The sequence below is a fragment of the Triticum urartu genome, chromosome 4 (assembly GCF_003073215.2).
Source record: "Triticum urartu cultivar G1812 chromosome 4, Tu2.1, whole genome shotgun sequence".
Lineage (NCBI taxonomy): Eukaryota > Viridiplantae > Streptophyta > Magnoliopsida > Poales > Poaceae > Triticum > Triticum urartu.
Window position 1 is genome coordinate 10,676,125 of NC_053025.1, and position 13,852 is coordinate 10,689,976.

At 46.3% G+C, this 13,852-nt stretch overlaps 1 protein-coding gene across 1 annotated transcript; it reads right to left on the reverse strand.

Moving 5' to 3' along the window:
• Positions 1-11,075: 11,075 nt before the first annotated feature.
• Positions 11,076-11,953, reverse strand: LOC125553396. Its single transcript, XM_048717184.1, has one exon. It carries the CDS (start codon positions 11,697-11,699, stop codon positions 11,244-11,246), a length of 456 nt encoding a protein of 151 aa, XP_048573141.1. The 5' UTR covers positions 11,700-11,953; the 3' UTR covers positions 11,076-11,243.
• Positions 11,954-13,852: the final 1,899 nt, after the last annotated feature.

Below are 13,852 nucleotides of genomic sequence, written 5' to 3' on the forward strand. Positions count from 1 at the left end.
CGGAGCAATCAAACATAAGAGAATTGTCCAGTTAATTAACGAAAAAACGACCGAAAACCGTCACGATCTGCTGAGCCGTACACATACAGTGAGTGGCAAAAAGGCAAGCTCTCTTCTTTGTTAATAACAACCTCACCGGCAGCATCTAACAAGACTAGCAAATCAATGCGTAGGATTGTCAGTATTCATGCAAAACACTTTGTGCTTGCTTCCAAGCTGCAACCTATATGTAGTTTTGGTTGGAGCATGGCCACATTGCCAGAGTGGGGCACTTGGCTCCCGTTCTAAATTGGCCAGCAGACAAAACCATTAAAATCGAGTGGACAAATCTGTGGCCCGGAGGCCAGAAGATCAAAGCTGCGTGGCCAAATGAAGAAATGGGCATCATTGTCTCTCTGTTGTGGGATTCAATTCAATTCGTCCGTGGTGCACAAAAATTAATCAATCGGCACCACAATCCACATTTGGAATCTGAGCAGCATGCGCATTGAGGAGTTCCAGATGGAGAGCAAAGGCAAAGCAAGGAGGCTCTGTGCAGCTGGTAAAAGGACAAGGCTGATTAGTTTAGGGTGCACTTTCTGATCATGTGCTTGCATATTGCTTTGGTTAGGGGGGTCAAAGAGGCAGTAGAGTGACACCTTCTTTGAATCATACCATGCTATGTTGTGGTTGTAGTAGCAGTTGATTAGTTAATTGCTAGGTTAAGGACGGTAGTGCTGCTAACAGAGTAATAGGGACAGTAGACTGGCTAGTACCGTTATACTTTTATCATCATCGAAAAGAAGTGGCAGTGGTAGTAGTACTGCTACCACTCAATGAAAGTTTGAACATGTTGTTAGCGAGATGGTTCTCCTTTGGGGAAAGGAAATCAAGAAAGGCTAAAAGCCTTGGCTCTCAGCATCAGGTCACGGCAACGGCAGAGCAAAAATAAAATAAAATGCAACACTACTACAAACAAATACTACTCCCTCCGTCCCATAATGTAAGATTATGGGACGGACGGAGTAGAGCTGAAATTCATATATAATTTTAGCTTGGCTTTCGCTACCCTGCACCCCCTCTGTGGTGGCGGCGGGGGAACCGAAGCCCACCACCACCGCAGCCACCATCAGAGGAGCGGATGGTGAAGCTCGCGTCAGCTCCCTGTATGGTGGCGGTGGGGCGTCTCGTCTGGCTACAACTCCTTGCCGGCCCACCCGACCCCCGGGTTGAGGGTGGTGTGCTCCTTTGCTCGTCCATGGACACCATGTGGCATCGCGACGACGCTCATTTCCTCCAATACGCGGCCATGACTTCAAGACGATGGTTTCTTGGTGTGCCTCCGGTGGTGCATCCCTATCGGAGGTTTCCCCTTACGGTGTGCCAGTTGGCATTCCACAGCGCTTGTGCCCTTGCAGTGGACCCCTTCCCGGTGTAACTCCGGACCCGACGGCACTCGACTTGCGCTTTTCAATGTCTTTGGGTTGTCGTTGTCTCTTCCAGCATGACGCCGACCCCGGCGCTCTGGAGGTTGTGTCTCCTTCAACCTATATGGCTTGCCAGTATCATGACAGACTCGGCCCTAGCGGCCCGGACCTGCGTCTCCACTAGTTCCTGGCTTCGCAGCCCCAGCCAGTTCGTTGCCGCGCCCCTCGCCACGTCCGGTGCGGCTCCCCTTCTGGTGGTGGTGGTGGTTGACCTACGTTTGACTTCTAACTCCAGGTTTCTGGTCCGGTGGCTTTGGGATTTCTCATACATAGCACATGGAGAAACCCCTACTTGGCTTGCTGGTGCTGGTAGCGTGACACTCGCGAGTGTCGCCCTCTCCTTGGAGGTATATCCAATTCTCTCCGCGCCCCTCTTCGAGCACCAGGGGAAACCCTAGGTCTGATTCTTTGGATCAAACGACAATGGCGCCACGACGCCGTCTCCCTTTCTGAGGGCATCGTCTTGTGTGCCTGCGACGTCCCCGGTGCTGGACTTGTGGTTGTTAGACTTCACGTTGGTTTAGTTGTGTGCCGTTTGCTTGTTCGGGCCAAGCACCCGTTGCCACGGCATCGCGTTCACGCCATCTTGCATTCATGCGTGTGTGTTGTATATTTGCTTGTACTCATTTATTCCTATCAATGAAACGAAAAAGATACGCAAGCTTTTTACATACGGAAAACTATGTGTTTTAGCAGAACTGGCGTGTAGAAGTTGGATGATGATCCTGTCCTGGTTGGATTGATCGTGTGGAGGGTCCGGCGGCTGTACCGGTAGTACTTACCTGAAATCGCAGCAAATCAAAACGGCGGTTAGAAGGGGACAAAGCCCATTTATTGAACGTCTCGCCATCATCAACACGCACACATGCGGGCGAGCGAGCGTGGGCGCGCCGCGGAAATATTTATTAGCCTGATGCGATACTACTATCCTCCTTCGCCTCGTCAACTTGTCTTCTCTCTGGAGCTCCATGAAATACTACTCCCTGGCATCTCTCTCTTGATAGCAATAGCATGCTCGCTCAAGTCGATCGGGCGGCGTACGGTTCGAGGAATCACTGAGTCGGCACGTACAGGTTGAGGAAAGAAACAAAGTATAGCTGATCTGCTTGGTTGAAACACGGCGCGAGCCGCGATGTACAGTTCACAGTTGATAGTACTAAATTCAGCTGTTGACACGAACGGACGATCGGGTTTCAGGCTTTCAGCACGGTGGTGTTTGCGAGGACGCACGCATGGACCGGTAAAGCTTTACGCAGCGGGCGGCATTCATGGCGGTGGTTGCTGCGCCCCGTACGGTCCCGGCGAGGAGCCAGCCGAAGAAGCGGTTGCTTCTCGGGCGGGGCGGCGACTTCGGCCTCCGCCGCCCGAGCGTGAGAGTGAGCGAGCAGGGTCACGGTCGGGGCTCCAGCGCCAGCGCCAGTGGTGGCGCGGCGGTGATGGCAGGTTGCTGCACGGTTGCCCCGACGCTGATGGGGAGCTGACCCACCCGACCCAAGCTGCAACCGCTGTGGGTGCGGTACTGTCCTAGCTAGTAGCAAGAGTAGGCACCGTGGTGGTACTCGATGGAGGTCGCCGAGGAGCACTGTTCACGACGTTGTCATAATTTTGGCTTACATGCATCGCGCTGTTCATGGCGTGCAGTACTACTATTTCGCGGTGCAAAGCCAAGTTCTTCGCTTGCCGTTTGTTCTTTCTTTGAGTTTAATAGCATTTTCAATAAAAGATGTAGAAGTAAAAATACCTAACTTATACGTTTTCAAACCTCCAAAGCTTCTCTCCAACAGTCGATGTAGATGAAAAAGAAATACACCTTCGCCCTTTGGAGATGTAGAATACAACACCTCACATTGCAAATTTACATCTCCGCCGACTCGAGATGTAAAAAGGCCAGGCGTGCGCCAGCCGCCCAATTGCCTTCTGTTTCCTTCAACGCGGCCGCCTGCTGGCCGCCCAACTTCGCTGCAGGCCGATTTCGCCTAAAATCAACGTCGCCACCGCTTGCCAGCCCCGCCGCGACTTCGCCCTACCCGCCTCCCCCGCCGCCGGCCGATTTTGCCAAAAATCAATGTCGCCGCCGCCGGCCGGCCCCATCACAACTTCGCCCCCCCTGTCCCCCTCGCCGCCTTCCTCGTCGGGCCGCTGCCCGCAACCGTCGATTCCCTTTCGGCCGCCGCTTCGAATCAAAGCTTCTCTGGCGGTCTGGTTGCCGTAATGCCTTCCACAACGAGGTCGTGGATGTCCTAGGCTTCTTCCTAGCCAAGACCCCCCGCCGGAGGTAGAGGAGGCACGCCACGCCGCCCCGCCTCGACCCTTCTTTCGGCAGCACGAAGCCGGCCGCCAGCAACGCCGAGCTCCCGCTTTCTTCTATGTCGAGCCGCCGCCGCCGTCACCGAACGACTGCACAACCCGCAGCCGGCCGATTTGATGAATTATGTGATAATTTAATATGCTGGATATGTGAATTTTTAAGTTGCTTTCCGTTTTGCATCATCTGTTAAAGTTGGTCATTTTTAAAGATGCAAAAGACACTTTTTAAAGATGTAAATTTTTACATTTTCTGTTTTACAATCTCTAAATTTTCATTTTCTATTGAAGACGCTCTAAGTGTCTTCGCAAAAAAAAACTGCGGCGAGACATCCAACGATCGATCGTCCACAGATGCGAACGAATGCGCAGCTGGACTGCAGGCAGCGTACACTAGTAGTAGTACTAGAGTCCTTTCCCTTCCGGCAGTGCATGGCAGCAGTTTGTTTGCTCCCTTTGACGATATCATCCTTGGATGCCCTTTGTCGTGGTCGTGCCCCTTCTTTCTACTACACGTGCATGCAGACGGACACTCACCGGAGCGACAAAGCACCGAGCGCCGCGCTATAAACTGCGGTTGATTAATGACCCCTACGTGCTGCAGCTTCCGCGTCCAATAAGTTCAAGACTTACTAATATCCGACGACCATTGCGTGTCTTATGCTTATTCTGACACCTTCTCCTCCTCTTCAAATGGCTCGATCGATCGATCGATCCTGTCTCATTTATAGTATCTGTCTGTTAACCCCTTGACTCCCGTGTGGTGTCTCTTCTTGAAAGAAGGAGGATGAAGCTTCAGCGAGCAGGGACGGCTGCAACAAGTTATTATCATAAATAACTTCCCTTGACAAAACCAGGGAATAAACAAACCCCCCCTGGTTGTCATGTGAGAAAGTGTGTGATCGTCTATGGCGACCTCGGTGTGACTGACCGAAACCACCGATTTATGCGGCCATGGTGATCCAAGGACAATGTTGAATAAACGCAACGAACTGATATCACAAATTACATCCATACATAAAATGATACTATAATGTTACACGAAGCGGACCATTACGGTCAAGTCTTACACATCAAAGCCACGTGTGTGAGACTCCAAATCCAAGATATTCATAATCCGTTCCAAGTAACAAGTGATCGTGTATGCGGCACTGTCTGCATGGTGTCGTTCCAGAACATTGTGTCCATTTTGTTCGAAAACAATTTTGCAAAACCAAAAACATCTAAAAAAGTGTGGGCTTACCGGTGTGCTCATAACTATGGACACGCCTACACGAATAGTCTTACATTTTGCAGAGATTATTCATGTTACCCACAAGATCTGAGATGCTTATCTGCCAAACACAGGTTGCCATACGTTAAGTGCGAGAGGTAAGCACTCGATCAAGACATTTCTCAAATCTAACACTAACATGGAGCCTACCCGATGACAATGGTCCTCGCTCACCCAAATGTGTTCTCCCACAGTTAAACGACCCAAACAAGATCACTCAGTTCTAAATACATATATTCCGAAAAATCCTTAAATTTCAAAAAAGGGTAATCGCACACCTAAAAAAATGTCCATGGAGGGTAAAAATATGATCACGCAACTTTAAAAAAATGTTCATAGCAACTAAAAAATCTTTGTGATATTTAAAAATGTCCACACATGTCAAAAAATATGTTTGTAACATTGTTAAAAAATGTTACAAACAATGTCCAGTACAACAATGTCTCAAATTCAAGTAAAATAATGTTCGCATAGTTTTTAACAATATCTCAAATTCTAAAAAATATGTTTGGCACAACATTTGAATTAACCAGACAAAATTCAAGTAAACCCAAAATTTGGATAAAAAATAGCATAGTTTTTTTGTGTGAATAAGAAAATATGTCCAGTACAACAATGTCTCAAATTCGACTAAAATAATCGGATGTCCAACTAATTTTTCATCTACGGATTATGCCCTCCCACACATACTCCCTTTTCAACTTTATCCAACAGTGTGTGCATGTAAATGACTGCCCCTTTGTCATGTGGTAGATCACGGCAGCGTTACGGGTTACATAATGTGTAGGCCAACATTGAGTTAACGAATCAATCAATAAATTAAGCAAAAGGAAGCAAAAATTACAACCTCGTCCTTTGCCGCGTGCAACGGCCACCTTGCCTCCAGCTGACAAACCATGTTACAAAACTTGATGACGCTGGTCTAGATAGCGTACCGGCGATACGATATCGACATGTCATCGCGTTGTTGAATGATGTACATGTCGCGGGGTGTAATGTGCTTTCGTGCATGAAATAATTCATCTACTTGTTGTCAGAAGGCCTCCCCTTTGGTCGTGCCTACGAAATCCGCAGATATGCCCAACCACGCAGCACAACAACTCATCCTGCAGAGTGAGTAGCTCGCCATTTTTCGTAGTCTAAAAAAATGACATACCGTATGAAAATAAGCTTAATGACATGACGGAACACCTGTGAAGCGTGCTGTCCGCCATGGAGGAGGTTGACAGAGGGCCGGAGTGTATCTGGTTACAAACGGCTTCAGGGTGGGCAGCGCCGTCGTAGAGGCGAGCCGACACGTCGGTGCTGGCTGCGGGCGTGTGGCAATGACTCTGTGGCGGCTGCAGGCGTACATATGCATGCCGCAACAGCGTCGTCGTGTGCTCCGGCAGTCGCCACCTGCACCGGGAGTTGTTGCGGAGCTTGCTTAATTGGGCCGTCGACAGACTGGTGCCGCCGCTGTCCACGTCTGCCGGGAACGCTTTTGGGGTCGCACGAAGCGTGCGACACACACGCGGGTATTCCGTTTCCGGTCCAAGCTGGTACTCCAGTCCGTCTCTCTCGGGTCAGGCCTGCCCTGCTGGGCGGCATTGGCATAGGTCGTGCGCGCCGTGCTAGCTTGCCAGTGTGGTTTGCGGCGGCGACTCCGCCATTCTTGGCAATTATGCACACAGCACGGATCAGCCGCAGCAAGCTACTACTGCTGCACTAGCTAGCTAGAGTGGCACTGTGGTGACAGTGGACGGAGGTCGACGAAGAACACTGTTCATGACGTGGTCATAATCGAGCCTAGCTGCCTCGCGCTGTTCATGGCGTGCACAAGTAGTACTGTATTTCGCAGTGCAAAGCCTAGTTCTTTGCTTGCCATTTGTTCTTTCTCTAAGTTTAAGTGCTCCCGGGCCCGATGGTACGTGCTGCTGGAAACCGAAACCGCTCCAAAGATTAAGATTTGATTAGATTAGAACCACTGGCTGCCGTCTGCGGCGAGATATCCAACGATCGATCGACCGCAGATGCGAACGAATACATAGCTGGACCGCAGGCAGCGTAGACTGTGGAGTGGTAGAGTCCTTTCCCTTCCGGCAGGCGGCACTCTGCCTCGGATGCCCTGTCGCAGCGCCCGCTCTGTCGTGGTCGTGCCGTGCGCTCCGGCCGGCCGGCCGGCCACTAGTCCACCACCATTCTTCCTACACGTGCATGCAGACGGACACTCACCGGAGCGACAAAGCACCGAGCGCTGCACGCGCTATAAACAAAAAACAAATCTGCGGTTGATTAATGCCCCCTACGTGCTGCAGCTGCCGCGTAGTAGTACTCCCATAAGACTAGCCACAATGGGGAGTAACATATACTAGTAACATACACGTATCCCTAGACTATGTTACTATCTTCATAGTGGGTAGTAACATAAGTGTGGTAACATGCAAAGCTTCATTTATCAGGTTATAGACTCATATTGCATTGGGACATGTGATGTTACAGTAACTAGCTAAGTTACTACAACTATCTCTCTCCTCATTAACTCATTGCCACATAAACAAATTTGCTGAATTGGACTCGATGTTACAACTGAAATTACTCCCATTGTGGCTAGTCTAACTTCCTAAGCATGTCTGGCGACCATGGCTAGATCGATCCTGTCTTCTTTGTCGCGTCTGTTAAGTGTTAACCTCTGGAATTACTACTCTCCTGCACTGGCGGAGCTACATGCAACCCTGCAGGTGCCATGGCCCCTCAGGTTTGGTAAATTTTGTGAAGAAATTTTTTATACGGAGGTGCAGATTGGAAAAAAATACAGCTTTTGTCCCCTTAGAATTGGACATTTTTTCCCTTGCCCCCCCCCCCCCCCCAACCAATCTTGTGTCGCTCCGCCACTGCTCTCCTGCCTTCTTCTTGAGAGGAGAGGAAGGAAGCTTCAGCGAGCAGGAATGGGTGGTGATCGTGCGGTACGTGAACAATGACGGTGGGTTTTTTTTTGGGGGGCCGTGATCTTGCGGTATGTTAATCAATAACTAAAAAAAAGTAAATTACATGTTTGAAAAAACATTTAAAAAAATCTTAAATGTGTACTGGAAAATGTTTATAATATATACGAACAATACTTAAAAATATAGAGTGCGTATGAAAAATTAAATGTTGATCGTGTATAAATAAATGTTCCTATAGTATACAAAAAATTGTACATCATACATTAAATAAATGTTTAAGATATATTGCATGTATTGAAAAATGTTCGGTATTCGAAACATGTTCAACTTTTTTGAAAAATGCTAAACATGTCTATAAGATTTATTCCTATTGTATACGAGAAATATTAAATATGTACTGAAAAGAGTTAACATGTGTTGAATAAAAACGATAAAAAATCAACAAAGGAAAAAGGGAAAATCCAATAAAAACCAAAAAAGAATACAAAGAAACCAAGTAAATGAATGAAAACCGAAGAGAACCAATGCAAAATAATGGAAGGAAAGAAGGAAAAACGAAAGAAAACAATGAAAACCAAGAAACAAACAAAGAAAGAAAAGCAAAAACACCCAGCAAAAACCGAGAAAGAAACAAAGAAAAACAAATAAAAAGTAAACCAGTGAAAAACATAAGAAACAAATAAAAGGGAGAAAACCAGTGAAAAGCAATAGGAAAAACTCAAAGAAAAATAAAAACGTAATGTAGTAGATGCGAAGATTAAAACTGAAAGAAACGAACACAGTTAACCCAAATGAACAACGGGAGCTATATCTAGCTTAGGGCGATTGATCCTTCCGTCTCGCCTGAAGCTTCATCCTGCATTATAACAATTTATCTGTTTTTTTTTTCATTCGCTGTGTTTCATTCGGGTTCACTGAGTTTCATTAACTGAGTTTAGTTTGTCCTCCTTTAAAACAACAACAACAACAACTGGGTTTAGTTTCTGGTTTTCTTCCAGTTATTTTCCTATGTAGCTTTCTTCTCCAGTTTTTTGCATTGTTCCGTATTTCATTGTTTTTTAACTCTTTTCTGGTTTTTCTGGTTTCTTGTTTTATTCGGTTTTCTTATGTTTTACCTATCTTTTCCACTGAAATTTCGTCGACATTTTTAACCCTGGTTTCTTTTGTTTCTTTCCTCCATTTCTTCAATGCATCTCTACATTTTTCATACATATTTACACATTTTATGTTCACATCAGGAACATTGTTTTTTCCCGCAAAAAAATGGATGGTTAACAGATTTTATATACAATCAACAACTTTAAAATTATATTTTCATCTTAAAAAATTTCAATATATGTTAAAGTTTTTTCCTATACATTGGGAAAAAATTGTACACATTTGGCATTTTTAAATGACATTTTTCTAAAATATTTGTGTTTAACGACAATTTTTCCATAGACAATTTAAATTTTCGGTGTACACGAGGAACATTTTTAATGGACGGTTAACATTTAAAAAAATGATTAACATGTTTTCGTTACACGATCAACATTTTTAGATATTTTTATGTTAACTTTTTCAATAAACATATCAGGAACATTATTTTCCATACACATTACTCATTTTTTGAAGCAGATTATTGACTTTTTTAGTTAAAATATATATATTTTGATGTCTATTGTTTTCCATACACATTACTCATTTTTTGTAAACATCAGGAACATTTTTTCTATACACATTTAACATTTTTCAAATGCATGATTCACATTTCTAAAAAATGTAGGTAAAGTTTATTTTTATAATATTGTATATTTTTAGAATATTTGGAAGTATAAACAAATGTAAGAAAGGATAAAAAGCAAAAAAGATACAAAAAAAGAGGGAAAATGAGTAAGTGGACTCCCGCACACCTAAGTTTACTTAGTATGGCACTCACTCCAGGCGAGCCTACCATCGAAGTCGCGTCAGGCGAGGTATAGGCGCCCCCACAACGAACCCCGACTGAACTAGCGTGGAGCAAAAAAAACACTAATCATGTGTGGCCCCAGTAATGTATGCCCACATAAGTGTTTCTGGCGAGACGAGAGCTATTCTTGCGTTAAGCGAGATATAGTTGTCGCGGGTATATAGCTCTTGAATCATTTTTTTGGTGCAAACTAAACGAAGGACCACGCACCCTCTTGTGTATAGGCCCGACCCTTAAATCTTTTAGTTTGTGTAGTTCAGTGTGTTTTCTGATCTTTACATGCTTCAACGTATACAACTTAACGACCCAACTACTGCATTACACTCCCTCCGTTCATAAAATATAAGATTTTCTAAATATTTTAACATGAACTACATATAGGCTGAAATAAGTGAACAAACACACAACCGAATCAGAAAAAAGATAGAACATCTTATATTTGTGAAAGGAGGAAGTAATTCTTTTTGTAGATGTGGTAAGGTATGGATGTAGGTGAGCTAAATAAAAAATATTTTTATTAGAATTTGCCTTTCAAAATCATGAATGGAAAAATATTTTCATCTATGGTTCAAAATATTTACGCAAGTTCTAACTTCATAAATATATTTCCGTTCTAGTTATTTTTGTAGCTTTAGTATGATATTTTTAGGACGCCGGTCTCAAATTCTATTGCATATTTCTTGAAACTGATGAAAAAAGTCGTTTTATTTAGTAAAACCACAAATGGATAAAGACTTCTATGTTTAAAAAAAATTATGTAAATTCTAGTTTAATAAATATGTGCCCCGTCATATACAGAAAACGTCCGTATGAGTTAGATAAGGCATTCATTCAAGTGCGTCAAATGAAATGCTCATTTAATTTCCAAAAATTAAAATTGTTGCTACAAATAATACTTTCATTGCTCATACAACCAAACTTCATTTCTTCAAAATTTAACGTATGTTGTACCGCCAAGAAGCCACCTCTTGGTGGGTTGTTAAGACTGAATTCTGATGTCCATATTTACACAACTGTGTGTGTGTGTGCGTGCAGGCATGCAAGCTTCCGTAGACAAGTTTTGCCACCAAAGTCCAGAAAGTTGGTCACATGTTCATGGGTCCTCGCCTTTTTAGCTTAGAATTAAGGTCCTAATACCACTCTAAAAAACATGTGAGTGAATTTAAAACTCCAGAGCCCAGGATTCTGATTTGTTTGGTACCACTTACTTCTCATCCACTAACAAACATGATCTGCACCACAGGACATCAGCAGTAGTACAAAATGGCAAAAAAATCGTATAGTACAAAAAACACCAGAGAGAGTCAATCTAATGATCATCTATTTCAGGGTTTTTTAGCCAGTCTGACGACGCTCTCCTCTGCAACACCACAAGAGGTCTTGCAAGAGAGGCCGAGCCCAAGAGCAAACCTAAGCCCGGCCCACCCGAGCATCTTCTGGGCCTCGTTGTGGCCCCGGCCGGTCTTCCTGCCGCTGGCCGTGCAGGCGACGTAGGCCGCGAGGAACGGGTCCTCCTCCGGCCGGACGCCGCGTTTGCTGGACCTGCTCCTCGCCGGCGGCGACAGGGACGGCGCTCCGGGACCTCCCGGCGGAGGCGGCACGCGCAGCTGGTGCGTCCGCGCCTCCGCCTCCTTGGCGCTGTCATGCGTAGTACTCCTTCCGCCGGAGGGCTTCCTCGCCTCGACCGCCGGGCTCTCCTTGGACACCCCCGGCTCCTGCTCCCAGGAGAAGGCCACCGTCCCGCACGCCGCGACTCCTCTGGGCTCCATGCCTATACCCATCTCCAGCCAGAGGTCAGTGAATCACTCTAGCTCCCGGTGGAATCTGCCTGAGACGAAGAAGACGAAGAGACGGCGTGGTCTGAGGAGGAAGAAGAAGAGCCGAGGTGGTAGCAGAGTGGTGCCGCCGTGCACGCGAAGCGCATGCTCGCGGTGGGGTCGAGAGGTCTGGTTCTTGGTTCGGTGGTACGCGGGTACGACGTGGTGCTAGCTGTAGCTATACTACATACATAGGCCGGCGAGGAACGTGACGGGTTCCCTGGAGGTTATATAGCGGCGCAAACAGGGTTAGTTCGGCAAGGTTTGATTGCTCGGCCGATGTGACGGCCGGGGTACCGATCAGCAGCTCAGCCCGTTGGCCGGCGTGTCCTTTTCTGCGTTCGGTTTCGCCTTTGCGGCATGTGGGAGGGACGACGATAGGATCATGCATGGAGCCCAAAGCAGAACTGCATGCGCACGCACGCAAATCCGCCGGCGGCTAACCGTGTACCGGCAATACGGTTGCAGATTTGATCGACCTCGCACTCTGCCTGCAGCGAGGTTGGCTATCTGATCTTGATCTGGGCGGCGACGTACCGCAGCACTCTACTCTGCTTGCTCGTCAGCGAGCACGCGGATCTCGTCGCACTTAGCATGACAATGCTACCGGTCATCACGACCTCGGCGCTAGGTTACAGCGCAGGGGTCAGGACGCAGACCACGACTGCCATGCATGCGTACCTGTAGAAAATGTAGAAAATGTTGGCTTGGGAGCCGCCAGAGAGAGAGCCGAGACAAATCAAGGGTTGTGATGCGTGTCATGGGCTCACGGGCGGGCCGACCTTTAGCTCGGAGAGCGCCAGCAATGGCTATTCTAATCGCGACTCCCGGCGCATGTGACCCGGCGTTTTGTAGGGTCCAAGCCGGGTTTTGGATACATGGAAGAACGAAAGATAATGACATTTCTTTTGTAATGTAGTGGCATTTTTTCAAGAATAAGTAGCATACTGTTGGGAAGTCTCGGAGGCAGGCCAACTGGCTTTTTGTGAAAGTGACGAGCCGTGCTACACGTCAATGTTGTATTGTTGTTAGGAGGGGCGTCTCAAGTTCTTGACGCTAATGTCAATATCTTTTTGGTTCTAGTCCTTCTCAACATCTATCAATCACTTAACGCCATGCCTATGCGAAACCAGATACATGGTGCGATTTTGGCTCGTGTTTGGGTTGAATACTAGTACTACTCCAAACGATGCAATAAGGTCCAATGACTTGTGAAGTGTGTTGGGTCAGTGTAGATTACCTCATGATTGCATAGTTAAGAGAAACCTAATAAGAGATTTTTAATACCCACTTAGGAGGTCTCTTTGAATTGTATACGACTTTCATAGGAACTCTGAATGATTAGAACTCTAAGAAATCCTTTCTATGAAAACCCTTTGGATCATGGGTTTGGAGTTATCAAATTGCTATGAAATTCATTCCTATGCCCCTTATGCTATAGGAATCTTAACATGAGTTTATATCTCGTCTTATTTTTTAGTGCACCATCCAAAGGAGGTTGCTGCAGAATTCTTGCGGGATTCCACGATACGTGACATTTAAATCATGCGTCTTCCCCATTTGTGTGTTTTCATATTCCTAAAATCCAAATAGGTTCTTAATCCTTTGTTCGGGTTTCCTCTCTCCACAAAGAGCCCAAGCCAAAGACTAACACAAAGAGGCACGTCCCGAGGGTTCCATAAACCTAGCTCATGACTTTGCTTGTATTTTCGCTCTCGCCAAGGTGGACCCGAGTCATGTCCATCACCATATCTCCTTACACAAGGCGCTTGAGATCGGGGAATATGACACTATCTTCATCAATGAGATTTGGGATGTTGCCCACTCGCTCATCATTTCATCGACTACACTACGCTAATCCAACCCACTGTCATTCGCATCCGGCGGGCACCTGTGCAGGACTTCACCTCTCCCAAGCTCTCGGTGGAGTAAGGACGAGTGAAAGGGGCGGGTGTAGGTGTCAAAACCGGCGGATCTCGGGTAGGGAGTCCCGAACTATGCGTCTAAGGTCGATGGTAACAGGAGACAGGGGACACAATGTTTACCCAGGTTCGGGCCCTCTCTATGGAGGTAATACCCTACTTCCTGCTTGATTGATCTTGATGAATATGAGTATT